Source organism: Sus scrofa, chromosome 17 (genome assembly GCF_054392235.1).
Source record: "Sus scrofa isolate SSC_HxYL_T2T_F1_AM1 chromosome 17, Sscrofa_HxYL_maternal_Yorkshire_Landrace_v2.0, whole genome shotgun sequence".
In the NCBI taxonomy this organism is placed as follows: domain Eukaryota; kingdom Metazoa; phylum Chordata; class Mammalia; order Artiodactyla; family Suidae; genus Sus; species Sus scrofa.
Genome location: NC_139399.1, coordinates 35,864,532 through 35,890,137, shown reverse-complemented (window position 1 = coordinate 35,890,137; position 25,606 = coordinate 35,864,532). Strand labels below are relative to the sequence as shown.

General features: G+C 44.2%; 1 protein-coding gene across 14 annotated transcripts in view; it reads left to right on the top strand.

The window, feature by feature from the left end:
- The window catches only part of RALGAPA2 (Ral GTPase activating protein catalytic subunit alpha 2), a 271,235-nt gene that overhangs the window by 93,044 nt on the left and 152,585 nt on the right, over positions 1–25,606 (top strand). For 8 of the 14 annotated variants that reach the window (XR_014832899.1, XR_014832897.1, XR_014832898.1 and 5 more), the window contains 4 exons: positions 8,544–8,681; positions 10,497–10,594; positions 15,291–15,381; positions 16,821–16,997. Coding sequence is in view for 10 of the 14 variants with exons in the window: in XM_085004561.1 (XP_084860687.1) it covers positions 8,544–8,681; positions 10,497–10,594; positions 15,291–15,381; positions 16,821–16,997 (504 nt within the window). In the remaining 4 variants the exon portion in view is untranslated. Of the gene's footprint in view, positions 1–1,454; positions 1,596–8,543; positions 8,682–10,496; positions 10,595–15,290; positions 15,382–16,820; positions 16,998–25,606 lie in introns of all 14 variants that reach the window. The other 6 variants (XR_014832895.1, XM_085004558.1, XM_085004557.1 and 3 more) reach the window with 1 other exon arrangement.

Sequence of the window (25,606 nt, the reverse complement as noted above, 5' to 3'; positions counted from 1 at the left end):
GAACCATAACCTTTAAAAGATAATGAAGATGAGAACTATTGAGTTGGACAGATCTGTTATCTTCATGTATTTTACACATTTGTATATATTTCTTATTTTCTATTTTTAAAAATTATAAAATGTTAATGACTCCTTTGTTGCCTCTGAAAGCAGTGGTTATCGCAGGTTTGATTATATCGTGCTGTCTTACAAAATGTGTAATTTTTGTATGTCGATTACATTTTAGAGGTTTTTCTCAATTCTATTATTCGACCTATTTTTAGTCTTCTGATAGGCCCAGAATATTTTCATGGTGGATTTTTTTGTTGTGGTTATGTAGAGGCCACCTTTTAAAGAAGGAACAGCAGCTCATGACATTAGATTTTGCACTGTTAGCATTATGACTTTTATTAGGGAAGACCCATTTGACTTTTTTTTCTTCATCTCAGTAAGAGAACAATTTAAGGTTATTATAATTTGCCCCACAGACGACTCTTAGACCGAGAAACTATCAGTGATTATGGTGAGAGGGAAATCTAAAATTGGCAATGGTGGCGTAGGGAAGTGACAATTAATTTAACAGAGAAAGCACTAGTTTGCACCTTAAAAGGATTGGCGGGAATTACAGAATTATAAAGTACAGCATCAATTCCTGAATGTGAACGATGCTGAAACTTTAGATCTCGAAAATGAATGGTTAAAAGCTAGTCAGTTAATTTCCACAAAATCATCTGTTATTATCTTTAAAATATCTAGGGATCAATTTTGGAAAAATGCACAATTATAACTGGTTTTACTGGTGGTGGTTGCATGTGTATGAAGCCTCGTCTCCCCTGTGTCCATCCATTTCCTCAGCGGTTTTGACCAGCAGGGTAGAGACAACTTAAGAACATCATGAAGTTGATGCTAAGGAATTGTGGGTTTAATAAGCCCGAAATGTGATTTAAAAAGATGGGTTTCGTGGCGATTGCTACCTTTTCTCCAAATATCTGATCCTTTCAGTTTCAAACAACTCAACTTTTACGTGTTCTCGAGCTTTTCGGCTTTTGAATACAGTCCTCTCTCAGTGAACCCATTTTGGAATTGCCAAGGATTTATAAAACAATTTTTGGCTAGATTTTTCCTTCCTTCACCGTGGCCTTTTCATTTGGGCCCTTTAGGAAGAGAAAACCGGTTATAATGTCTGCCTGGGTCAACAAACACCCCTAAAGCGAACCTCACCCAGGGCAGGAAAGGGGGAGAGGCTCAGCCTAAACAGGCTTCCTAGAAAGCAGCCCCGGGGGTTGGCCAGCGGTCCTCCTCCCGCCATCAGGAGGACTCAACGTTGGCCGGATTTAGAGACTCTCATGAAATGCTGTGCCCTGCGCTGACCACCTTTAACGATTCGAAGGGAGCCCCGAAAGATAGCGACAGTGGGAAGGAAGTGAAGGCCCTGCCTCTGCTCTGACGCCATCTCGCTTTCTCTCTCCTGGAAGCTAAGCGGAGCCAGTCTATCGGCAACTGTGCCCGCCTCCCCGAGGCCTTGCCCGCCACTAAAAGCGTCCCGCTCCTCCTCCACAGCGTGAGCGCCCTCCTCCCGGGTCTCTCTCACTCCTCTAGCTCTCACAGGCTGCCAGGTACTGTACTGCTGTCTCCCGTGTCCCCCGATGTCCCCCAGTGTCCCTGGGCTTTCCCGCTCACCCCTGGGCCCTGATCCCCCCCATCACGCATGCGTGCCTGGACACCACCCTTGGCCTTTATTTTCAGTGAATGGTCATTGTTTTTAATGCAGTTGGACGCTTAGTGGCTATGAGCTAGTGAAGCAGAATTTCTGTAAGACCATTAGCTGAGAAGGATAGAGGATTGTTTGGCCCAGGGTTTTGAAGAGGGGAAAACAGTGATGCCTTTATACAGAGCCTGTAGAACAGAAGGGAAACCTCATAAAATTCTGCGGAAGTTCTGAGCATGCCAGTGTTAGGGTGTTTGCTGTGCCTCCCCCAAAGAAATAACCTGGAAAAATCATGCAGATTGCAGACTAGCCCTCCTTGGACTTAATAAATCACATATAAGGTAGTGATCAGTTCATGTAGATTCATACTGATTACTGAGATTTGATTAAAAAAAAAAAAACCCACCCCCAAACCAAGGATTAAAAAGTGCCCCTTTTCAAAACGAAGAGATGTTATTCCCGGGTTTCAGCAGATTGAAATTGAGTTTGGCTAGATGTCTACGTGCGGTACACTTTCTGGTCTGTTAAGACACCACAGCACCAGCAGTAACTTTACCGTGGACCCCTCAACAAAAGGATTCATTTTGCTTTGCTCTGAAAGATTCGATCAATGTCTCCTTATTTTTTCATTGATCCTAAGATGAACTGAATCTTCTTACTAAGGAGGGAAATATTTTCATGTTCTTATTTTCAGAAGGGCGGCACTGCAGAGTAGTGTTTATTTAATATTGGAAATCGCTTAACTGTGGCTTTGAGCAGCCCTGAATCATGTCATACTGTGGTTTAGCAAAGCCAAATTAGCTTAATTCCCCTCATGAGGATGTGAAGTATCATATGTAATTGGTAGACTGTGAAGGACGACTAAAGACTGTGTATTTTAGAAAGCTCTTTTTCTCTGATAAATACCCAAGATGAAAAATAGTAAGAACGGGACATGGGATGAGGGCCAGCAGTCAGCTAAATTACTGCAGGAGATTGCTTGTTAATTTGGTTTTCCAAAAAAAAAAAAAAAAAAATACTACCACCTAGAGAGGATTAATAAAGTATTTAAGACAGTTTTGCTTTTTCTTTGGCTAATGTACACCCATGAGAAACTTCTCTTCATAGTGAAAAGGTTTTCCCTTTTTCATAACCCATTTTCCCCCACGTTGTTTAAGTTTTTTATTAGTTTGTCCAGAATATGTTCTCAAAAGAAATCTCTCCTTGTTAGTCATCTCATTTTGGAAACTTTTTCTCATCCAGTACTGTATTTTACTTTACTCAGAGTCCTGATTCCCATACATAGGTACACAGTCCACAAGGAGTTGAATGTGATTTAGAGTCGAGGTTCTCAGCCGGAGGCCTCCTGCTTCCCAGGGGGCTTTGGGCACTGTTGGGAACCCCCGGTGGTCGTCACGGCCGGTAGTGCCTCTGGCACTCAGGGCACGGATGCTGCTGCACATCCCACCATGGACAGGACAGCCACCACCACAGAGAACCGTCTGGTCCAAAACACCAATAGTGCTGATCGGGGAGGGACGGATTTAGAGTGAAATGAAGCAGGGAGGGCTTGGTCTGTGCCTTCCTGCCTTTGCTGTCCTCATTCCTGGTCTTACAGCACAAAGGGAAAAGGGACTAGTGGTGTAGTGACCTCGAGGACAGGCGGCTACTGTTTCATTTGAAAACCACAATCGCAAGCTTCTCCCTAGTCGGTGCCATTTCTTCTATTCTGTTAAAGCGATCCACTGTCCCGATTCCGAGCCTGGGCCCAGAGCGATGCCTGTCGATCCTCAGTCTGAGATGGAACATTCTCCACGTGGCACACAAGTTGTGTGGTTGTGAGGACTGAGCATGTGCTCCAGTTTAAATCCTGGTGTTGGAGTTCCCGTCATGGCTCAGTGGTTAACGAATCCGACTAGGAACCATGAGGTTGCGGGTTCGGTCCCTGCCCTTGCTCAGTGGGTTAACGATCCGGCGTTGCCGTGAGCTGTGGTGTAGGTTGCAGACGCGGCTTGGATCCCGCGTTGCTGTGGCTCTGGTGTAGGCCGGTGGCTACAGCTCCGATTCAACCCCTAGCCTGGGAACCTCCATATGCCGTGGGAGCGGCCCAAAGAAATGGCAAAAAGACAAAAAAAAAAAAAGAATTTGTGTGATTCTATAAAATAAATAAATAAATAAATCAATCCTGGTGTTGGCATGTGTTGCTAACCCATGGCTCATTAGCGATGTGGGCACACATCCATGTGGGCGTGACGCACGCCCTATTAATGTTGACCCTCTGGGCTCACCGTCTTTCCTATAGAAATGAAATGATTGCTAATTTTCTTTTCATGTAAGTTAACATTTCTTTTTTTTGTTCCTTATCTATATGAGTATTCAACCCACCAAAATTGTTTTAATAATATAAACAATAGAGAATTACTTACCTTCACCCACTGTGGCATCTTATTCTGATCCCTGTGGGACTCTTTTTGGTGGCAGCAGAATTTTGGGAAAGTCACCACCACTCGTATCCTGTTCATTAGGATGAATAGCTGCATAAACAAACACATGGGAGGTGGAATTGACAGTTTCCGTGGTTTCCTTTTCTCTCCTTTGTGCACAGAATTCTTTCCAGCTGTTTGCAATTTTAACTGCTCTTATGTTGGGACATTTATCAATCTGTGGCACTTACAGGCCATGCAGATGGTAGGTTTTCTTTTTCTTTGGGGAATATTGTAATAGTAGTAATGAGAGGACCAGTGATCTTCCCTCATTCCAAAAGCGGCTTCTTGGGACCCAACTGAGAGTCTCCTGAGCTGCTTCTGCATCTGGTTCTCTGGCTCCCAGGGAGCACCAGGTTGTCAGGACTGCTCGTGGTCAGTGTCTGGGCTGATTCACCTTTGGACCTTGTGGGAAACGCCAAGATACTGAGTTGATTTACATCGCTTGTGTGTTTTAGAGGATCAGATTGGTATTGTGCACAGTGCTTTAAAAGTTAGGAAACTACACTGTTAGTTTTGCCTCTGCAACCTTGTGTGATTAGTAAATGGAACACAGAATCTTGCTGAGTGAAGAAAGAGTCTCAGTGTTTAATAGGATGGAGTCAGGAAGCCTTCGATTAGAGAGTGAGTGAGATTTCTTTGCAAAGTAGTCTGGCGTCTGGAATAAATAAAAGTTTCTCAAGAGTTTACATACTTAATGTAATCATCCTGATTCTTCTCTCCATGGGGAAAAATGAAATTACTCCTTATTCATTTTTCTGGTGCTTTGAATGGAGCTTTAGAAAGCGATGATTTAGTACTGCTATTGTGTGACTTATGCTATCGGGGGCTAGAGAGTTCGGATTCCCGGCTTTGCTATGCTTGAGAGAAAGTGAAGGATTTGATGAATCTGAGTGAGAACTGAGCTCTTTGAAGTGATTCAAATTGTGTGATACTCAAAACAGATGATTGCATTAGACCTCCCAGAATTTATAATTTAATCTTTAAACAACTTAGATGGTCCTTTTTCTGTTTTGAGTATCAGATGATCCTCTGCCTTGATATTTGCATCTCAGGGTTAAATGGTTTTAATTGGTTATGAAAGAGGAGTTGCTCCCGCTGACCCTGTAGAAGGGGAGGGGCCTTAACAAAAATAAAGAGCCAGCAGAGGGAGCTGGAGAATTGTTTAAAAAAGAAAAAGGAAAAAAGCATCAAGGAAATGTTTCTGGTATTCATTTGTTCCTTGATGCAAAACAAATACTGAGCACATACTTAGTACAAAGTGTGAGAACAGGCCAAAAAATGTACACTTACAAATCAGGAAATTGGGTTCAAATTGTAGGATAAGGAGAATTTTTTGCCTTTACTAGGGCTGCTCCCACGGCATATGGAGGTTCCCAAGGCTAGGGGTCGAATCAGAGCTGTAACCACCGGCCTATGCCAGAACCACAGCAATGTGGGATCCAAGCCATGTCTGCAGCCTACACCGCAGCTCACAGCAACGCTGGATCCTTGACCCACTGAGCAAGGCCAGGGACCGAACCAGAAACCCCATGGTTCCTAGTCAGATTCGTTAATCACAGCCACATTGGGAACTCCGGATAAGGAGAATTTATATCTTTTTTTTCATACTCTTTATCACTGAGCCAAGTACAGGCATGCTCAAGGCACCATCCCCTGGGCCCACAGTCCCCCCCCTGCGCTCCCCCTCTTCACAGAGGCTCCCACCCCCCCTCACTTGCCATGGTTTCTGCAGCCTTGGACACGGTCCATATGAGAAGTCCCTACCAACAGTTTTACAAAAACAGAGCCTTAAAGCAGCATTAGGCCAGCCTGTTGGGAAGGCGGACCAGCTGGTGATGGCAGGCTCTTGGCCCGTCTGTTGTGCTGAGGACGTTTGAAAGCTGCAGCGCCGTGGCGGAGCTGCATCCCACCAGATGGCGATGTTCTTTATCTTGAAAAAGATGCTGCCAGCGCTGGCCCCGCTCTTATTTGTTTCTGTCAGAGCCCAGAGACAGGCATCTACCAGTTCCTGGCATTCCATTTCAGGGAATAAAACCCACTCTTCCCACTGTGCATGAAGACTGACACTTGCCAGTCAGTTTTTAGAGACATAAGAAGCTCTTGGGCTCCCTCTGCTGACATTAAATTTACAAGTAGGTTCATTAACAAATAGAAACCCTTCCCAGAAGGTGTCAAGTGTCTTGCATAATTAGAGTAAGCGGTGAAAGAAGAGAGCTGATAGGGGCTGCAAGGTGTTATCTGGCTTCTCTTGCCTGAGGCCAGGAGCCTGGGCCTAGGGATATAGGAGGGCCTGGTCTGTGCTCAGAGTCGGGTGACCTGATCACTATATGTGGTGTCCTGTGTTTCTTGTGGGGGAGTGAACAGTTCTTGGCTGTTCAGAAGAACAGAGCAGAAACAACCTGGAAAAGATGAGCTTTAATGGGTCTGTCTGCTCTTGCCACCCAGCTTTCCTTTGCTTGGTCCCAAAGTCCAGCTTCCCGTCAGCATCTGAATTTAGACCAAGCCCAATACCGTGGATTGTAAGTGAAGGGTCACACCCATTTCACAGTGTTAGGGTCTGGTAACTTGTATCAGTGGTTATATGACGTAGAGTTCCATGCCTGCCTAGTTATATCCATGTAGAGTTCTGTGACTGCCTAGTTATGGGATGCAGAGTTCTGTGAGTGTGTAGTCATATGTAGGTAGAGTTCCATGACTTCATAGTTACGTGACATAGAGTTCCGTGGCTGTAGTTGTATGGATGTAGAGTTCCGTGACTGCGTAGTCGCATGACTTGGGTTCCTTGACTGCATAGTCATATGGCGTAGAGTTCCGTGACTGTGTAATCATATGGCGTACAGTTCTGTGACTGTGTAGTTATATGGCATAGAGTTCTGATTGAGTAGTCATACGGCGTCACGTTCTATGACTGCATAATCATAAGAATGTAGAGTTCCCTGGTTGTATAGTCACACAGGCGTAGAGTTCCATGACTGCATAGTTCCATGGACATAGAGTTCCATGACTGTGTAGTCATTCAGACGTGGAGTTCCATGACCACATAATCATATGGACGTAGATTTCTGTGGCTGCCTAGTTATATGGACCTAGAGTTCTGTGACTGGTCTGTTACATGGACATAGAGTTCCAAGACTACATAGTCATATGGTGTAGAGTTCCATGACTGCATAGTTGTATGGACGTAGAGTTCCGTGAACGCACAGTTATATGACATAGAGGTCCATGGCTGCGAAGTCACATGGATGTAGAGTTGTGTGACTACGTAGCTACATGGACGTAGAGTTCCATGACTGTAGTTTTATGACTTGGAAGTCTGTGGCTGCGTGAGGCAATGTGAAACCTGGAGAGGGATGCAGTGGTGGGGGGTCACACGTCCTGCAGGAGAGGTGCCCAGCACAGGTCAGGGAGCAGCAGGTATCACAGGGCTGGGGTGGCTCAAGACTCAAGAGAGTGAGAGCTCCTTTGCGGAGGGCAAGCCTGGGGGTGAGGTCAGGGGAACCTGTGTTCACTGTGAGCAGCTTTCTACATGGGATAGTGAGGGGGCTTTGGACCTCCCAGGAGGAGAGGCATGGTCAGAGCTTTGTTGTGGGAGGACCTCTCTGAGCCGCATTGGGGGTAGAGCCCAGGGCAACAGGTGGTAACGGAGGCAAGGGGTGAAGCAGCCTCAGGGGTCTGGTTCTGGAGGGAGGAGATAGGGACCTTCCAGCGCATTGGGTTGTCTGTCCTAGGAGACTAAGACGAACCATGAGGTCTAGAAGTGAGCTAGGAGGGCTTCCTTCTCTAGGGGGTATGGTTTATAGTAATTCTAGCTGAGATCTTCCAGTGGTCTGTACTCAGGTCTGATTTTTTTTTTAATGACATGGCTCTTTTTTGTGCTTTAGTGACTAATTTCCACATTGCTTTGGGTGATAGAAGCCATTTAATGATTATAGTATTTTATTTTCAACAGTTGCATATTTATCTGTTAAAAGAAATAATGGAGTTGAAATTCCCGTTTCCTTTATCTTTCTTTTATGTGTGAGATGTTCCTCTCTCAAATGTATGCACCTGTCCCTGCATCTCCTGGATCCCTTGTCCCCTGGCATGCCTGTCCCTGAAACTCAGTGGCTTTTACAGTGCTCAGCCATTCTGCTTTCTCTCTCTCTCTTTTTTTCCCCCCTTCACTTTGATTGAAAAAAAAAAAAAATGCTTTGTAGGACTTAAAAGGAAAATGGATTCTTGGAGTGGAATATTACTGTTAACGAGCATAGAAAGCTTTGTGATGTAAATGCGCAATTTTGTGGGGAAAAGTGCCTAAAACCACATTTTCAGAATCAGTTGTTTTAAGTAGTGAATTCATTTTTTAAAAAGCTTAAAATACACCCCTGCCCGTTTTGTATTGATGCCCACAGAAGTGGAGGAGTGCCCGCAGCAGGAAAGTGCACCTGCGGCGGAGCCGGGGGCCCAGGCAGCAGACGAGCAGCAACGAATGGTTCGGAGCAGCAGCTCCCCTGACGTCACGGAGCCACTGGGTGCAGACGCCCCGCCAGGTACCAGGAGCTTCCAGTACTCACACGGGACCAGAGAGTCTGGCCAGGAAGAGGCTGTGTGTTTGTGTGGCTTTCTCCATTTATCCTAACTATTTCAAGGGCATTTACTAGGTTGATTGCGAGGATGTGATTTCTGACAATAACATATTGTCAGGGGTGATTTTAAACTATCTGAATTGTGTGTGTGTGTGTGTGCATGCTCGCGTGTGTGCACACGTCCTGCAAGTGTGGTATGTTCGAGGACTTGAAGTGGCTGGAGTAGGCGGGAGGCAGAGAATGTTCACCACAGGCGAGGGGGGGTGGGCAAGTCGGGGCAGAGGCGCGGAGGCGGGATGGGGGAAGGGGCTGTGTGAAGAGCCGTGAGGCTCACCAGTGAGAACGCTAGGCTGCCCAGACCTGTGAAAAAGTTTAATAGCAGCTTGTGGACTCTGCTGCGGTTGCGAACAGTAACGTGAAATAGTGTTCATCTACACAGTTTCTCCACCACCTTTCAGTAGCAACAGGTGTGGAAGGCACCACAGCAGGTGGTTAGACCTGTAAACTGGGACTAATGCATATTTTACAATGAAAGCACATGTTTACGTTGTGTCTGGTGACAGTGAACTTACTTCGTTTTCATTTCATGAGTTAGGTTAGACCCAGCCCCGCCATTGCATCAACCTTAATTTTAGGGTCTGGCTCCCTCATCAGAAAATACAGTAAAAATATTTTGAGAAATGTATTATCTGAAGGATTTTCTGTTCTCTTGTGTAAGATTATTATAGTTTTTCTCTTAGATATTTGGTGGAATTCCTTCATTCCCTGGAGTTTTCTTGTAGGAAGATTTAAAAATGCTATTCAGATTTTTATTTTTATGTTTCTTTTGTTTGTTTGTTTGTTTTTTTAGGGTGACACCCATAGAGACACATGGAAGTTCCCAGGCTAGGGGTCAAATCGGAGCTGCAGCTGCTGGCCTACACCACAGCCACAGCTGGATCCTTAACCCATTGAGCGAGGCCAGCGTCCTCATGGATTCTGGTTGGGTTCATTACCTCTGAGCAACAACGGGAAGTCCCTATTCAAATTTTTAAAGCGTTCTAAGACTATTCATATTTTCCTTTTCCTGTCTTAATTTTGATCAGTTGTGTTTTTTTCCCGTAGGAATTTGTTCAATTCATGCGTTTTGCTTTGTTTTGTTTTTTCAAATTGATTGGCCCCAAATTACTCATAGAATATGATCTTTTTGGTGTCGGCAAGCTTGGTGGTGATGGTCCCTTTTCTATTCCCACTGCTGGTTTCCGGTGCCTTCTCTGCCAGCAGCCCTGAGCCACCTCACTGCTCCCTTTTCCCAGCAGCTCACCTGGCTGACTCGTAAAAAGGGCCCCAGGCCACTTTTTATCTCCATCCCCCGTGTAACGTAATGTGGGACAGTGACGCACTCTGTGTGTCAGACACCAGGTCTGCGGAGCAGACGTGACCCATGGGCTTCCAGTGCGCTGGGCCCATAACTCTTGTTTTCGCATGTCAGGCTATCCAAACTTAGTAGTTATCTACGTACAAAAATAATTTCCTGGGAGTTCCCGTTGTGGCTCAGCAGGTTAAGAACATGACAGTGGTGTCCATGAGGATGTTTGATCCCTGGCCTTGTTCAGTGGATTAAGGATCTGGTGTTTGCTGTAAGCTGCAGTGTAGGTCTCATGTGTGGCTCCAATTTGCCTCCTAGCCCTGGAACTTCCATATGCCGCAGATGTGGCCGTACAAAGAAAAAAAAAATCTTTTTTCCAGTTTTACCACCTGAAATATACGTGCTGTTGATTTTTCCCTCCAAACCTCTAGGTCAGAATGTAGGAGATACACAGAGTGTGAGTTCTTCAGAGCCCAGGCCTGTTCAGGAGAGCAAAGGACACACGAAGAAAGAACACGAAGGGATCACAGTAAGATATTCCCAACTGTATGCATTTGTCATTGAAAGTAAATGTACAGTGTATTGGCACAATACATATATTTTTAAGTAGAAGTAATCATTAAAAAAATTTTTTTTTCTATTTAGATGTGTTTTAGGGCCAAATGACCTTGATATCATTTAAAGTCTTGCTTGTTTTCTATGTAAAATTGCAGTCACATTACAAAAATAGGGAAAAAGTGAGCATGAAAACAGAATTTACCACAGGGCCTGTATGTGCACTCCCTGTTTTTGAGTGAGTATCGTTGTCTATCAAGCGAACGTTCACTCCCCATTCCTGATGTCACTTGAGGTGGCTGGCTGCCTCCTCCTGACATGAACCCTAGATTAAGTGAGTTTAGGCAGAAGTCCATTACGGTTTCTTTCTTTTTTAAAATGTAAAATAGCATTTATTACTTTAAAAAAATATATAAAGAAAATTAAAAAGTAGCCCTAACTGATGCATGCAGATAATTCCCGTTTATTCATTTTTTTTAAAAAAAATTTAGTACATACGAATAGAAAACTCAGCCATCTCAGAAAGGTACAAGATGAACAAAGTCCCCCCCCACCACCCCCGTCTGCAAGATTGAATGTCCTGTCTTGATTTGATTAAAGGGCATATTTCAGCCTGTCTGTGTGTGCACATTCTGTATAGATGCGTTTATGATGTGTGTGTATTTCAGCAATCAGATAAACACCCACAGAAGCACCACCAGCCTAGGAGCTGGAATATTGGCTGCGTTGTTGCCATGGTCCGAGAGCTGCTTCCTGGTCCCTCTGAGAGCAGCTCTGTTGGCTTTGTGTTTATCCTGCCCTTCTTTGCTCTGTAGTTTCGCTCTAAACGTATGCATCTCCAAACCATCTATCCTTCAGTTTTTCCTTATTTTTAAAGTTTATAAAAGTGACCTTACTGCTTTGTTCATGCATTATTTCCAAGTCCGAGTTGTGGCCCCAACGCCCTAGTTCATTGTTTCCTCTGCCATGTGATATTCCACTGGGAATTTACCATTTACTTTCCATTCTTCTGGTGATGGAAATTTAGATTGTTTTACATCTTTTTTTTTTTTTTTTTTTTTTTTAATGAAAGATGATCCCACGTACATTCTTGTGTTTCAGCATCTACATGTTTAGTGTTTTCTCTGCGGTGCTCTCTAGGAGTGGAATACAGTGCTCTCTAGGAGTCACAGAGTGAAGAATGTTTTTCTTTACAAGAGACTGTCTTTTCCCAAAGTGGTTAAAACTTAGGTTTCTACCAGCAGTGTGTGAAGAGTTCCCATCCATTCTCATTCTTGCCAACACTTTCTGGCTTCAGATTTAAAATCTTTTGAATCAAGTAGGTGAAAATAGGATCTCATTTTATCTTGTATTTCTCAGATTCCTAATAAAGTTGAAAATCTTTCCAGATGTTGGTTGACCATATGTGTTTTAACTATGGTGTCTTTTCCATTTTCCTGTTGGTCTGCCTTTTTCTCTTTTACTTGTACTAATTCTTTATGTAGTCTGAATAAATAATCCTATCTTGGTTACGTTTCTGGCAAATACCTTTCTCCAGTGTGTGGCTTATATTTTCACTTTCTCTTTGTTTTCTGATATGAAAGTTCTTAATTTTCATATTCTTGATTATCATTTTTGTGGTTGAGTTTTATGAACATTTTAAAATTCTGACTCCACAGGGATAAAAATACTCACCTTGTTGTCACAAAGTGTTTTAGTTTCGCTCTGTACATTGAAGTCTTTCATCTACCTGGAGTTGATGTTTATGGGATGAGGTAGGGATCCAGTTTCATTTTTTTTTGCCACGTGGTGACCTCTTGTCCTGGGCCGTATATTTTGAATTCATTTTTCCTTTATTGATCTGAAACGTTACCTTCACCTTTGTCTCCTATATACTGTTTTCCAGATATGTGAAGCTTTATTTTGGTGCTTCTTGAGTCATTGTTTATCTGTCTCTCTGGACAGTCCTGCAGCATCTTAATTTCCATAATTCCCCAACTTCCTTCTTCCTCCCCTCCTTTTTCTAATGAAAGATGTTTTTCTACTGTCTTTTGTCTTCCATTGTTGCTGTTGAGAAGTCTTCTGTCCACCCTGTCTGTTTGTTGTTCCTTGTTATTCTTTGTCCGTGTCCTCCAGTTGCACCACAGTATCTTCAGGTGCATTTTCTTTTGGTTTATACATTTTGCCTTTTTTTTTTTTTTTCCTCCAGATATGCTGTGTGCCATGTATCTGTGAATACTTCTTCTTCCATTGTTTCTGGAAAATTTGGGGTAATCATTTCTTCAAACATTGCCTCTTTTTTCTTCTCTCTGCTCTTCTGGAATTCTGGGTAGACATATATTTAGATTTTCTCATTCTTTCTAATTTGTCTGTTAAGCTCCCTTTCATATTTTCCCTTTTGGGTACTTCATCAGATCTGTCGTCCATTCAGTTCAGTACTCCTCTCCTTACTCAAATAATCTGCTGCTTAATACTCTTGGTTCAACAATTACACTTTTTACTTTTGAAAGTTCAGGTTAATTCTTTCCAAGTGTATCTTGTAATCTCTAATAATCTCTCACTGCTTGCTCTTTTTGGTAATTCCCATCTTTTCTTCCTTTAAAAGAGTCACAAATTGCAGCTCTCAATTCTTTATCTGATTATCTGAAATCCTTGAGGGGTAGGGATGAAACCGAAATCTGATACTTATTGTCTCTGAGACTCTCGTGCATAGTGGTTGATGGTCTTTGATTGTGAGTTCCTGGTTGACTGATCCTGATCTACAGAAAACCTAGATGTCTGAAGTGATGAAGCTTCACCAGGACAACATTGGCATCTGCTTCTTCCAGGAAATAGGGGTGCTCCTTCAATCCTGGAGTCTTGGTCCTTTTGCCATTGAAAGGGTACCATTAAAATTTACCCCTGAGGTCACCCTATTTCACTGCCCTGGTTTCTGTTCACTTTGGGGGTGGGGAGAGAGAGCGGATCACTTGGTGGTTTATTTTGCTACCCGTGCGCCCCAAAGTTTTATTTAGGTTCTAGTTCTATGGTTGGGAGGATAGTTTGTCTCTCAGAGTCAGAAGCAGAAGAGCTTGCATTCTGCTTTCCAATTAAGGAAATATCCTGGGTGTACTTCCATCATCATATTGGACGTATATCCTCCTTCTCCAAGGCCAAGTAATATTTTTCCATATACTGTTAATCTAAATATTTTATTCACCGCCCACTTCTGTGTTTCAGCTTAATAATTATTCTTTTAATGGTACACCGTAGTCTCTCCTTTTCATGTGTTTGTTTAACATTCTTTTAGTTGGCTCATTGCATCCCATTTCTTTTTGTACCCTCTGAACTAGGGGGCCTTAAATATATTATAAATCTTCATTTCTGGCTGTATCCTTCATCTCACCTGTCATGGATTTTTTTGCACACTTGGAATAGATTCTCTAGGTGTTCAGCCCGAAGATGAAAATTAAGATAATTGAAAACTCTCTCAAGTTCCTCTGTCCATCATCCTCCCTCACTCCCCCCTGCCTTCCTTTCCTCTTTCCCTCCTTTTCCTCCTTCATCAAATCATTCTCATGGTCGCCTAGATTCATATCCTTTTGTGATTTAATTTTCTTCCACTCTCATGTATGGCCCTTACTTAAGCTCTCACATAAGCTCTTGCCTGTCACTCTGCGGCATTTTCTTATTCATCTTCTCTTCTCCTTTTCTACCTTCAAAAGCTTATTTGCTCCTTCCTGAATTCCCTTAGTTCCAGAGCAGCCTTCTTCTTAACTCTGTCCCACACATAGCTACGCGACTTATCTTTCTGGTTATGTTTTTAATCACAGTGAGCTGTTGTCTACAACATGCAGTCGCTCCCTTTGTCAGTATTGGGTTGAACGCCCAAGCCTGATGTTGGAGGCCCACCGGCAGCCGCCTCTCGCAGGAGGTGGTCGCCTCTTCCTCTCACCACTTTCCTTCTTCACCTGACCGCCCTGCACCGCCTGCTATAATCGGCTTCTTTTCCTGCACGTAGAACTTGCTGATTGCTCAGTGCTTCCTGCCTTGAACCCCCTCCTGCCTTCTCTCTACCACCTCATGTCTGTTGCCTTCTCCAGCAGCCCTCCTGTTGCTCTGAGCCAATCAAGGTAACACTTTCTTTTGCTTCCCTTTTACAGAGAGTTTACTTGCCTGTTTTGCCAGTAGGCATTGTAATCATTTTGTGTCCTTTGTGTATATATTGTCTTTCCAAGCAAGTGGTATACATTTTAGAGGATGCCCGTTGCCTCCCAGTGTCTTAGTCTCAGTCTTTAACCTGCGGTCTGGAGCTGGCGCTGAGTTGACCCTTAGGGGTCTGCGCAGAGCTCACGTCTTCCCTCCCAGCGCACTCGCCACCCAGGCCTCCATCCGTTAGTCACATGTGTTCGAGCAGCAGGACAAGTAGAACTTTAAAATAAATAACTTCTGTTTAACATGGCATCCTTTCTCAGAAGAGCGTTTTTATCGGATGTCAACTGACGAAGTAGAAGCCTTAAATTTCAGATCTCGAGTAACTTATAGTTCAGTTGTAATTTGTGGACACGTATCCTTCAAATGGAAAATGTCATTTTTTTGTTGTTGTTGCTATTATTATAGCTTTTTTTCTTTAGAAATGTGGACTGGAAACATAACAGTCTTGTAAGAATTAAAACTTTCCTGTAACAAATGCACTGTCTTTCTGTCTGAAGATCTCAGTTCGAAGAAGCAGCAGCCCTGCGGAGTTGGATTTAAAAGATGATTTGCCGCAGACGCAAGGAAAATGTCGGGAGAGACAGAAGAGTAAGTGACAGGAAAGGCCGTCTGTGTTCCTCCGACTTCAGTGTTGATGTATTTTGTTTGCTTTTGAAGCAGAACTCGAATGGTATCTTGTTATCAGAACGCGTGATTGGGAAATGGGGTGTTTTTATTCCTGAGACCTCAGGATTGATGAGTGGTTAGTCCACACATGCAATAAAACGGTTCTAGTCCATTAGCTGTTCCTTAGAGGCCTGTCTTTCCAGCCCTGGGCCTCTCTCCAGGGAAGAAGCACAACCTAGGCTGACGGCTGGGCGAGCAGACAGACGAAGAAGGAAAAATGCTCTTCCCCAGGACGTTCCCGCAGGCTAGGAACAGAAAGCTGCAGAAGTGCCTTGACCGTCCCTGGTCAAGTATCTCAGAGACGTTTGATCGGGGTGCTGAGATGCACCAGCATGTACTGTGAAATGCTTCTCTGGGGTCCCTGCCAGCCCCCTGGGTGGTTCTCAGTAGGGGACACAGAGCCCCTCCTAGGCTCCACCTCTGCAGTCCTGGGGCAGGCCAAGTTCGGAACCCAGCAGGTTGGTGACTGGGACAGCTGTCTATGTTTGCAAGGGATGAGAAGACAGGAGATGAGAAGTGCCAAGGCCAGGGGACCATCAGCAGCAGATGCAACACATAGCTGGGGTACCTGTGGGAGGAAGCACCTGAGGCCCTTCCAGAGCAGACCAGAGACGCGGGGTGTGGGCCAGCTGGGGTGTTTTGGGTCAGACTAAATAGCCCTAGAAGGCCTTTGAAAGCATCATTGTATCAGGACAAACAAACACTTTTTAGCATTTAAAGGGAGAATTTCTATTGGAGAAAATCTTTTGTGGGGGAGGCCTCGTCTCCCAGTGCTCCTGGCCGAATCACCCCAGCTGTGGGTCCAGATCTTGGGCTCGAGGTGTAGAGATTCCTCAGGCTCTTGCCCCTGGCAGAATAAACTGGCATTTGTGTTGGAATCAATTTGTCTCGTGCTCTTCCACTCACATCTATTTTGCAGTTGAACAAGTCGTGGTAGAAAACTTCACAGGTGAAGTTCCTTGAGTGAAAAGGAGCCCACAGTGATTGTTCATGCTCCACCCATTTTTTTTTTTTTTTCTTTTTTGGCCCAGAGCCAGGGATCAGATCTGAGCCGCACTTGTGACCTATGCTACAGCTGCAGCAATGCTGACTCTTTAACCCCCTGTGGTGGGCCGAGGGTCGAACCTGCATCCCCTTGCTCCCAAGATGCTGCTGATCTTGTTGCATCAGTGCAGGGATGCCCATGCTCCATCCTTGGAAGCTTTGTTTCATTGGCCAGGAGCCCCCACCAGCACCTTTTGAGCCCCAATCCCCTGAATGATTCCTGCAGGTCTCCACGTTTAGTTCTCTGTGTACCAGGGTGGTGAACGTTCCGATTCCCTGCTGGTTGTCATTTCAGACCGTGTCTCCCCTTGTGCCAGGTGACAGTGTTGGCAGTGACACAGGTCTGGGCTATGGCACTGACACAGAGCTGTCCTTAAGCCCGTGGCAGACCTACGAGGAAGACCCGGACCTGAACACTCCCACGGATGCCGTGACCGACTCTGACGCCCGCCACTGGCTACAGCTGAGTCCTACGGATGCTTCACACGTAACAGGTACCTGCGACCTGAAAAGAGGTGCCGCTGTTCACGGTTGGGGTATCCCATGGTTTCCAAGAACTCTGGGGGTCTTTCAGCACAGTGATGCAGGGGGCTACCTCCACCCACATTAGGCTGCCAGCCCCGAGCCCTCTTCATAATCAGAGTCCTGTATGGAGAGAGTTCTAGAAACAGGGTCCAGAAAGGGAGGAGGTGTGCCAGTGGCCACTGTCCCGCACAGGAGGGAGTGACTGATACTCATGCCAAGCCTTGGACGTCCCTGACCAGATCTGCTTTACTCTGGAAACAGGCAAGTGTGATTCATCCAACCTACGTGTGTCATCAATCCAGAATCAAGTTAAAGGACTTGAAAAGCTTATCGATTACTGTTTTCTTTAATTTCACTATAAAATATTTGGTACGAGCCTGGTAAGTTGTGTGTGAGTTTGAGCCATAGTAGTAAAATGAGCAGCAGTGAGCCTACTGGCCAGCGTAGGAAACAGAACAGCTGCCAAAACAATGAGGCTCCCAAGAGGCCCTTCTCCCCTCATCCTGTGACCCTGTTCCCAGTTTTTTTAAATAATCATTCCCTTAACTTCTTTATAGTTCTACCACGTATATCCGTCTCCTCAAACAATATATCATTTAATTTTGGTTTTAAGCTTTTCAAAACCGTTGTCATGCTCTGTATTTTTTGCAGCTTTTTTCCCTAGAGTTTTTGTTGTATTTCTAAGATTCATGAATAGATTATAGAGCTGAACTTTCTGGGTCAGCATCCAGGCTCTGCCAAGGAATTGCTGGGTGGCCTTGGGCTGTTAATCTCTTTGTCCTTCAGTTCCTCTTTTGTAGAGTGAGGGTAGTAATAGTCCTTATTCTAGGGTAGCTGCAAGAATCAATGAGTGAATGTTGATACCAGTGCACAGAGCAGTGTGTGTGCGGAAGCACTCTGCAGTTTTAGTTGTTCATGTGCGTGCACACACGCAGACACACATGCATTGTGTGACCCTGGGAAAGGGAACCTCTGCAGGCCCAGGTCCCTCGCTTGCGTGACAAGTGAGAATGGGGACACCAAGGAGGAGGTTTTTTTTTTTTTTTTTTTTGGTCTTTAGGGGCGCACCCATGGCATATGGAGGTTCCCAGGCTAGGGTCTAATCGGAGCTATAGCTGCTGCCCTACACCACAGCCACAGCAACACCAGATCTAAGCCACATCTGCGACCTGCACCGCAGCTCATGGCAACACCAGATCCTAACCCACTGAGCAAGGCCAGGGATCGAACCTGCATCAGCATAGATACTAGTCAAATTCGTTTCCTCTTAGCCACGTTGGGAACTCTTCTTTTTTTTTTTTTTTTTTTTGTTTTTTTTTTGCTTTGTTTTGCTGATTGTCAGGAGAGACTGCTGTTCTGAGGACCTCAACGTGGGCAATGGACAACAGCCATGTCCTCCTGGCCCAGTGTATTCACACATCCATGGACATCTTGTATCAGCTGTTGTGTAGCCAATCACAAAGCACGTGTTGTGTAAAAAGTGGTGTTAAAATGCCAGAGATCATTTTCAAGTTAGAAATAAAGGCTAAAGTTTTACCTTGGTTTTTTTTTAAACCAGGTGAACTGGTTTTCATTAATTATGTTATAAAATTTAACCAATCTCTGATGGTTTTTGGACGTTCCTGATGGAGTAACATTAAAGCTTCATAACATTTAGGAGTTCCCTTATGGTGCAGTGATTAAGGATCCAGCATTGTCACCACAGGAGCTCCGGTTGCTGTTACGGCTTGGGTTCAATCCCCGGCCCAGGGATCTTCCATATGATGGGCATAGCCAGAAAAAAAAAAAAAAGGAAGAAGAAAGAGAAAAATTTCGTAAAATGTACATAGAGAAATGGTGTTGCATAAAGTCTTCTATAAGACCAAGAGGAATGATCTTAATGTGTATTTTAATTAAGACTAGAAAAAACTAACAAAGAGAAACAAACCCATTAGTTGTGACGAGTAACTCTGTGGTGCCCTAAGAGACAGTGGACATTTTTGGTCTAAGAACTCACATCTGCCAGTGGTGGAAGCCATGCAGAGTCAATGAGAGAACCATTGGCAAAGTTCATGTGCTTCAATTTTATGGATTATTGGGTAGAATTGGCGCTTCTCAAATTTGGGGTTCTTTTAGAAAGGATTGAAAATTCTTTTTATATGTAATGCTACCTAGATACATATAATGGTTTTGATTTGGGATGATAACACTAGAAACTTACAGAGTTTAAGAGTTTGCAAAGAACTCTGAGAAGTCCTCTTCGATTCTCGTGGTACGCAAAGCACGTCTTAGACATTCCGTGTCAGAGATGTAGAAGCTGAGACCCAGAGAAATCGTGCTGTCTCCCTAGAAAATAAGTGTCAGCGTTGCAACCGGCTCCCAGAGCATTTTGATGCCAAGTCCAGAGCCGCATCTCCTCCTTTCTTTTATGCTGCTGTTAAAATTGCAACTGCAAACCCTTTAAACTATTTGGGAATGATTAATACGTTTATGGAATAGATGGCTTCTTTGGGTCTAGCGGACAGATCATCCAAGGGAAATTGTCGTCATGGTTTTATGGAAGGCAACAGTGAACCTTTCACAAGTTGAATTTACTTAAACAAGACTGGTTTTAATTACTTTTATTGAAATAAAGAAAATTGGGTGATTACATCTTTTGTCTGTCCTCTGGAAAGATTAGCTCTGATCCCACCTCAGATCATGCATGGGGCAGCTCAGTTTAATAAGCTTGTGCGAGGTAATTTTATATGATGCTCTCTACGTTGTGATTAACTCCTAAATACTTAGTTCTTCTTTGAAATCCTGAAAGAATCAGTACACTCAGTTCAATAGTTCACCTCGGCATCTGTGAAAAGGACAAACTGTAATATGATAAGGTCGAAGGATTATCACAGTTCTGAATTTAACTTTCTGTTCTCAGGAGGACAGTGTCTTCATAAATGGACAAAATAAAACTCATGTTAGCCTGATCTCTAGGACATGCAACAGGCGTGACCCAGCAATTGGCGTGTATCTCTGTTTCTCATTGAATAATCCTACCAGTTAGCAAATGCTCAGGGTAATAAACTGCGTCTAACATCTTAAATTCCTTTATCATTGGCAGACTACCAGGTTAGTTTTATGTTTGCTTTCTTATTTAGCTGTTTTCGAAAAGTAACAGCTAAATTTATGGTGCATTGTTTCAAACTGTCTGGGATTTACGGCAAGACAGGCAGACAGGGAGATGCTTGTCATGAAGGCGGAAGCGTAGGGAAATAGGGGCACGGCAGGCCATGCAGGGGGTGCCTGGAAGGGGCATGCGCCAGGGTTGGTGGGGAGGCTGGAAGAAAACATGGGCCACGGCCTGCAGTGTTGTTTCTATGGGGAAGGGAAGGCAAGTCAGGCTACGCAGACCTGGGGTGGCCAGGTGGGTGCTCCTAGCGGACCCTGGAGCACAGACGCTGGCCTTGGTGGCCTGGCACCTGGCCCTGGGGTGGTGAGGGCATGGGGATGTCTGCTTGATGGAAAGAGCTGGACAGAGGAGGGAGTGGGGAGGCCTGGGTTTTGTATCCAGGGTTGTGCACATGAAAGGCACACTTCCTGGTGCCCTGTTTGTCATCTCCAGGAATTAGCCCTGGGAGGAGCGGTCCCTGGTCAGAAAGACCCCCGAGGCCAGAGCATCGAAAACATCAAAAAATAAGAAAACGTCATTAATTCAGGGCTAAGTTTTGTTCTACCAAGCTGATGATTTTCGAGGGGGCAGTAGTTATGACTCTAGAGCTAAGAATTGGTATCGCTGCTGGCCTCATCTCTTATTTAACAAATAGCTTATCCTCTAGAAATGCTGATTTTGATGCTGTGAAAAATCAAAAGATGAGTGTTTCATAGCCATACCTGACTTGAGCTTATCCAGAGGACAGAGACAAGAGGTGTATCCTGGTGAGAACAGGTAACATGATGAGTGCTATGAGATTTCTTTAAAGGGAGTTTTAATCACAGGGATAGACAGCAGAGGATTGGTAGGGAGTATAAAACATATGCTGGATCCACACTGGCATGGACTGTGACATGTGACGGGGGCAGTCCAGGTGTGATGGGAAGAACTGAGGCTCAGCCAAGGCCTGCGGGTCAGTTTTAGCCACAGAGAAGAAAGTGGGGAATCCCTCACCTTGCCACAGCCAAGTCTAGGTGGGTAAATACTTCAATATTAAAAAGGAAAAAATTTTAAACTTTTGGAAGAAAGTCTCTTCTAAAAATATATTTAAGACCTTGAGGTTGGGAAATTTTTCTTAAATGAGATGGAAAAAAAAAAAAAAAAACCTAACCACAAGAAAAGTGTCAATCATTAATTCAACTTCAGCGTAAGTAAGACTTTCTTTTCGTTGTAGGAGAAACTTGAATTCTGGGCTAGCAAAAGGGTAAGGGCCAGCTTTGGTGCTCTTCCTTTCCAGGCCCCTGTCAGCTCAGTGATCCATTTGAAGATAAGTTCAGTAAGTGCCTCATCAGAAATGAATCTGACTAGTATCTGTGAGGACGCAGGTTTGATTCTTGGCCTCACTCAGTGGGTTAAGGATCTGGCATTGCCATGAGCTGTGGTGTAGGTTGCAGATGTGGCTCGGCTCTGGCATTGTTGTGGTTGCGGTGTAGGCTGGTGGCTACACCTCCATGTGCTGCAGGTGAGGCCCTAAAAAGCAAAAAAAAAAAAAAAAAAAAAAGCTTTCCCACAAGCAGCTTTAGTTGGGAGAGGATCAGTGGGACAACTCCCCCAGCCTCTTCTCCCCCCCCCCCCCCCCCGCCACTGCAAGAAGCTTGAGGATGGGGATCGTCCTTGGTCGTGTTCATGGGCTCCTAGAACAGTGACGGCAGGAGAGGAGAAAGTAAATACTTGAATCAATGAGTGAATGAGCCTCAACCTGCAGGCTGTTGTTTGATTTGGCTAAAGACAGCAATTAAATTTGAACCTTTTTTTGACAAAAAATATGTCAGATTCACTTTCAGAATTTCTTTTATTTATTAGTACCTGTATTACAGTCCTCCTTCTAAATGTTGTAGGAATCCTTTTTCTGCTCTGCTTTTAATTATAGCTTCTGCTTCTAATTATCGCTGTTACCTGCCACTAAAATATTTTTGTAAGAATGGGTTTGTCAGCATTCTCTTGCCATTGCACTTGATTTTGGCATTTTTACCATGCTTTGATCTGCTTTGAAGATCAAATGTTCTAAGAAAAATAACCATGATAAGTACCATGGGATTGGTAGTTCACCTTTGAATTTTTTTTTTTTTTTTTTTTTTTTTTTTTTTTTTTTTTGGCTGCACCTGTGGCCTCTGGAAGTTCCCAGGCTAGGGATCAGACCAACACCACAGCAGTAACCCAAGCCGCTGTAGAGGCAATGCCAGATCCTTAACCCACAGCAACAGAAGGGAACTCCTGAGGTCTTTAAAATGAATGCTGTGTGTCCCTGGAAAGCAGGTGAGGAAGGAGAGTCGAGTCAGGCCATAGTGATGGTCACAAAGCGCCAACCCACTGCTTCTCCACTTTTTTTTCTTTTTAGGGCTATACCCACGGCGTACAGAAGTTCCCAGGCTAGGGGTTGAATCAGAGCTGCAGGCACCAGCCTACAGCACAGCCACAGCAACACCAGATCCAAGCCACGTCTGCGACCTGCACCACAGCTCATGGCAGTGCCTGATCCTTAACTCACTGAGTGAGGCCAGGAATCGAACCTGTGTCCTCATGACTACTAGTCCAGTTTGTTACTGCTGAGCCACAGTGGGAACTCCTGCTTCTCCATTTTTAATCATCAAAGTCTAGGCCTGATTTTTCTGGTCCCAGAATTGAGGTGTTTCAATTGATATTTATGCCTTTGGTGTAATTTTCAAATCAAAAGGGAAAATCATTTCCAAAGTGCCGGCTACATTGCATCAGTACACCAGAAAATCTACATAAAATTGCTGCCATGTGAAGTTGCCATTTGGCCATAAGGGCCTATTTTACTGGTTACCAAGACTTATTTCATGGCTAAAATCCTTTGCATATTTGCAAAGTTCTAAATTTTAGATTGCTGTATTAAAATTCCTGTGTGTATTTGGAGAAAGAAGATAAAGTTTTATTTATTTGCAAGGCTTCCGACTTTAATAAAAAAATTTTAATGTCTGTATAGCATTTAGTAATAATGAAACAGATACTAGGCTAGCATACTCACTTGCTCCTGAGAAAGAAAATAGACTGCTGTTTTTAAGGTGAATGTGAAATTTTCTGAAATCTCTCAAATCCCAATTTTTAATTAAATGCCGCTTCACTGAGGAACCATCTCCATGTAAAATGTCAGCAGCTGTTCTGTTACTTATGCCATGAGTGGAATAATTTCGGGCAAAACATTTCAACTCATTAAAACAATTTTCATAGTAATAATTGGGTATGCAGTCACTTCAGATACCTGGGAAATTCTCCCTGTATTTTAATAATGTGATGGGGGATGTTGCCTAGAATTTTATCACTGAGGTATCTGTTTTCCTGAGAACAAAACATTCTTGAAACAGATTTTTTTTTTATGTGGGATCCTTCTGTAACTGAGGATGTTTTAGTTGGCAGGTGGCAGGGAGGTGCAGGTAATGAGGTGCCTGGCCTCTGTTTACTTGGAGCTGTCACTCAAGGAGGTCTCAGCATGCCCCAAAGGCTGCAGGCTAAGCTACATCTTCGATGAATGCTGCATTGAGGGGGTGATGATTGGGGATGAAACAAAGCTCTCAATCATCTAATCCCCTTACTTTTTTTTTTTTTTAAACCCCTCAAGGGATTCAAGGAGCACCCATCATAGTTCAGTGACTGAAGAACCTGACATAGTATTCGTGAGGATGTGGGTTTGATTCCCAACCTCACTCAGTGGGTGAAGGATCCTGCGTTGCCTTGAGCGGTTGTGCAGGTCTCAGAGGCAGCTCAGATATGGCGTGGCCGTGGCTGTGGCGTAGACTGGCAGCTGCAGTTCCAATCTGACCCACAGCCCGGGAACTTCCATATGCTGCAGGTGCAGCCGTAAAAAGAAAAAACAAGAGAAAACCACAGCAACAACAGCAAAAAATAAAGACACGATGGCATTTTTTCATGAGAAGAATGAACACTGATTATGCTGCTTGTTCACTGGGGGCCTAGGCTGATTTGTGAGGTTCACGAAGCTTCAGCACAGCTTCTCAGACTGACGGAGGCACCACACAGCACTCATTTTACAGATTCAGCATTAGAAGGACGAGCCCCTCTTCAGAGGTTTTCTAAGTCAGAGAGCCCGGGAAGCCCACGATTAGGCTTTTACTCTTTGCACAGGCACCGTGTGTGTGGAGATCCAGCTGGGATTTTCTGTCTCCTCAGTTGGTTCTGTGATACTGATGTGAGAAATACAGACGTGTTTGGCTCTAAGAAGGCGCAGTGCTGCTGGGTTTGGGAAGGCCTTTCTGTGACACCGTGTGCCATCCTTTTAAAATCCTCTGTTTCAGCGTCTTGGGATCTTTCCATAACTAATATCATAAGCTGTTGGCAGCTGTCACGGGTGCAGTGCAGGAAGCATTCACTGCCATCCTTGGATCTGCCTGGTTCCTTGTCACAGTCACTCCTCCTGCTGTCCCTGGCTGTTTCGTTCCTCGGCTTGAGTCCCTCTCTCCCATAGATCGTGCTTCCATCTCTCTGTTAGCAACACCAACACCGTATGCATCCAGGGTGGCACAGGGTGGTTGATGATCACCTACGCATCGGCCCATGCATCAGCCCATCCTTGCTGGTGTGGGCTGAGGAGTTGAACTTTGATCAGGGTGATTATGTTTCTAACACCCAAGGTAGACAAGGGTGGGTGGGGGGTGGTTAGAGGTGGGGGGTTGGACAAAACGCTTTAAACTCCCTCCAGAAATTCAAAAGAGAATCACAGCACACGTGACTTAAGCAGAAAGCCTCAAGTAAGATGCGACAGATAAAATCAAGTAAGTCAGCAACTACAATAGAAATAAACAATTCGGACTTACAGTTAAATGCAGAAGCTCTTGGGTTAGTTGAAGAAATAAAATGCAGACATATGATGTTTAGAGGAGGTGTCCTTCTTAGGTAATATCCAGGGAACCCTGAGTAAGTAAGTGAACACATGGGTAGAGGGGAGGAGAGGCCATCAGCTGGTCCAGCTGCAGCGACGTCAGTCATTTATTAGTGACAGCAGTAATTCTGAGTCACATGAACTGCATAGCCTCCAGATGTATGAAGCCAAATTTGACAAAATTACCAAGAACTATTGATAAATCCATGATCATAATAGGAAAGTTTAGCATCAGCTTTCATGAACTGATGAGTTCAGCAGGAAAAAAAAAAAATCTTAGACTAGAGAAGACTTACCCAGTACAGTTAATCTTGAGTATTATAGTGAAAGGATCTCCTGGATCCCACAGTGGTGGAAACTAGGTAATTCCAGGGCACCTCAAGAGGTTTCCGAATACCAGGTGTCAATAGAGGATGCTCAAGTTGTCAGAGCAAAAAAATGTTCAAGTATCAGAATGCAATTGCCTTTAAAATTATGAAGAAAACTGTAGGTAAGTGGAGCAAAGTGTTTCCAGCACTGAATTCTGTACCCAGCCAAACTGGGCATTT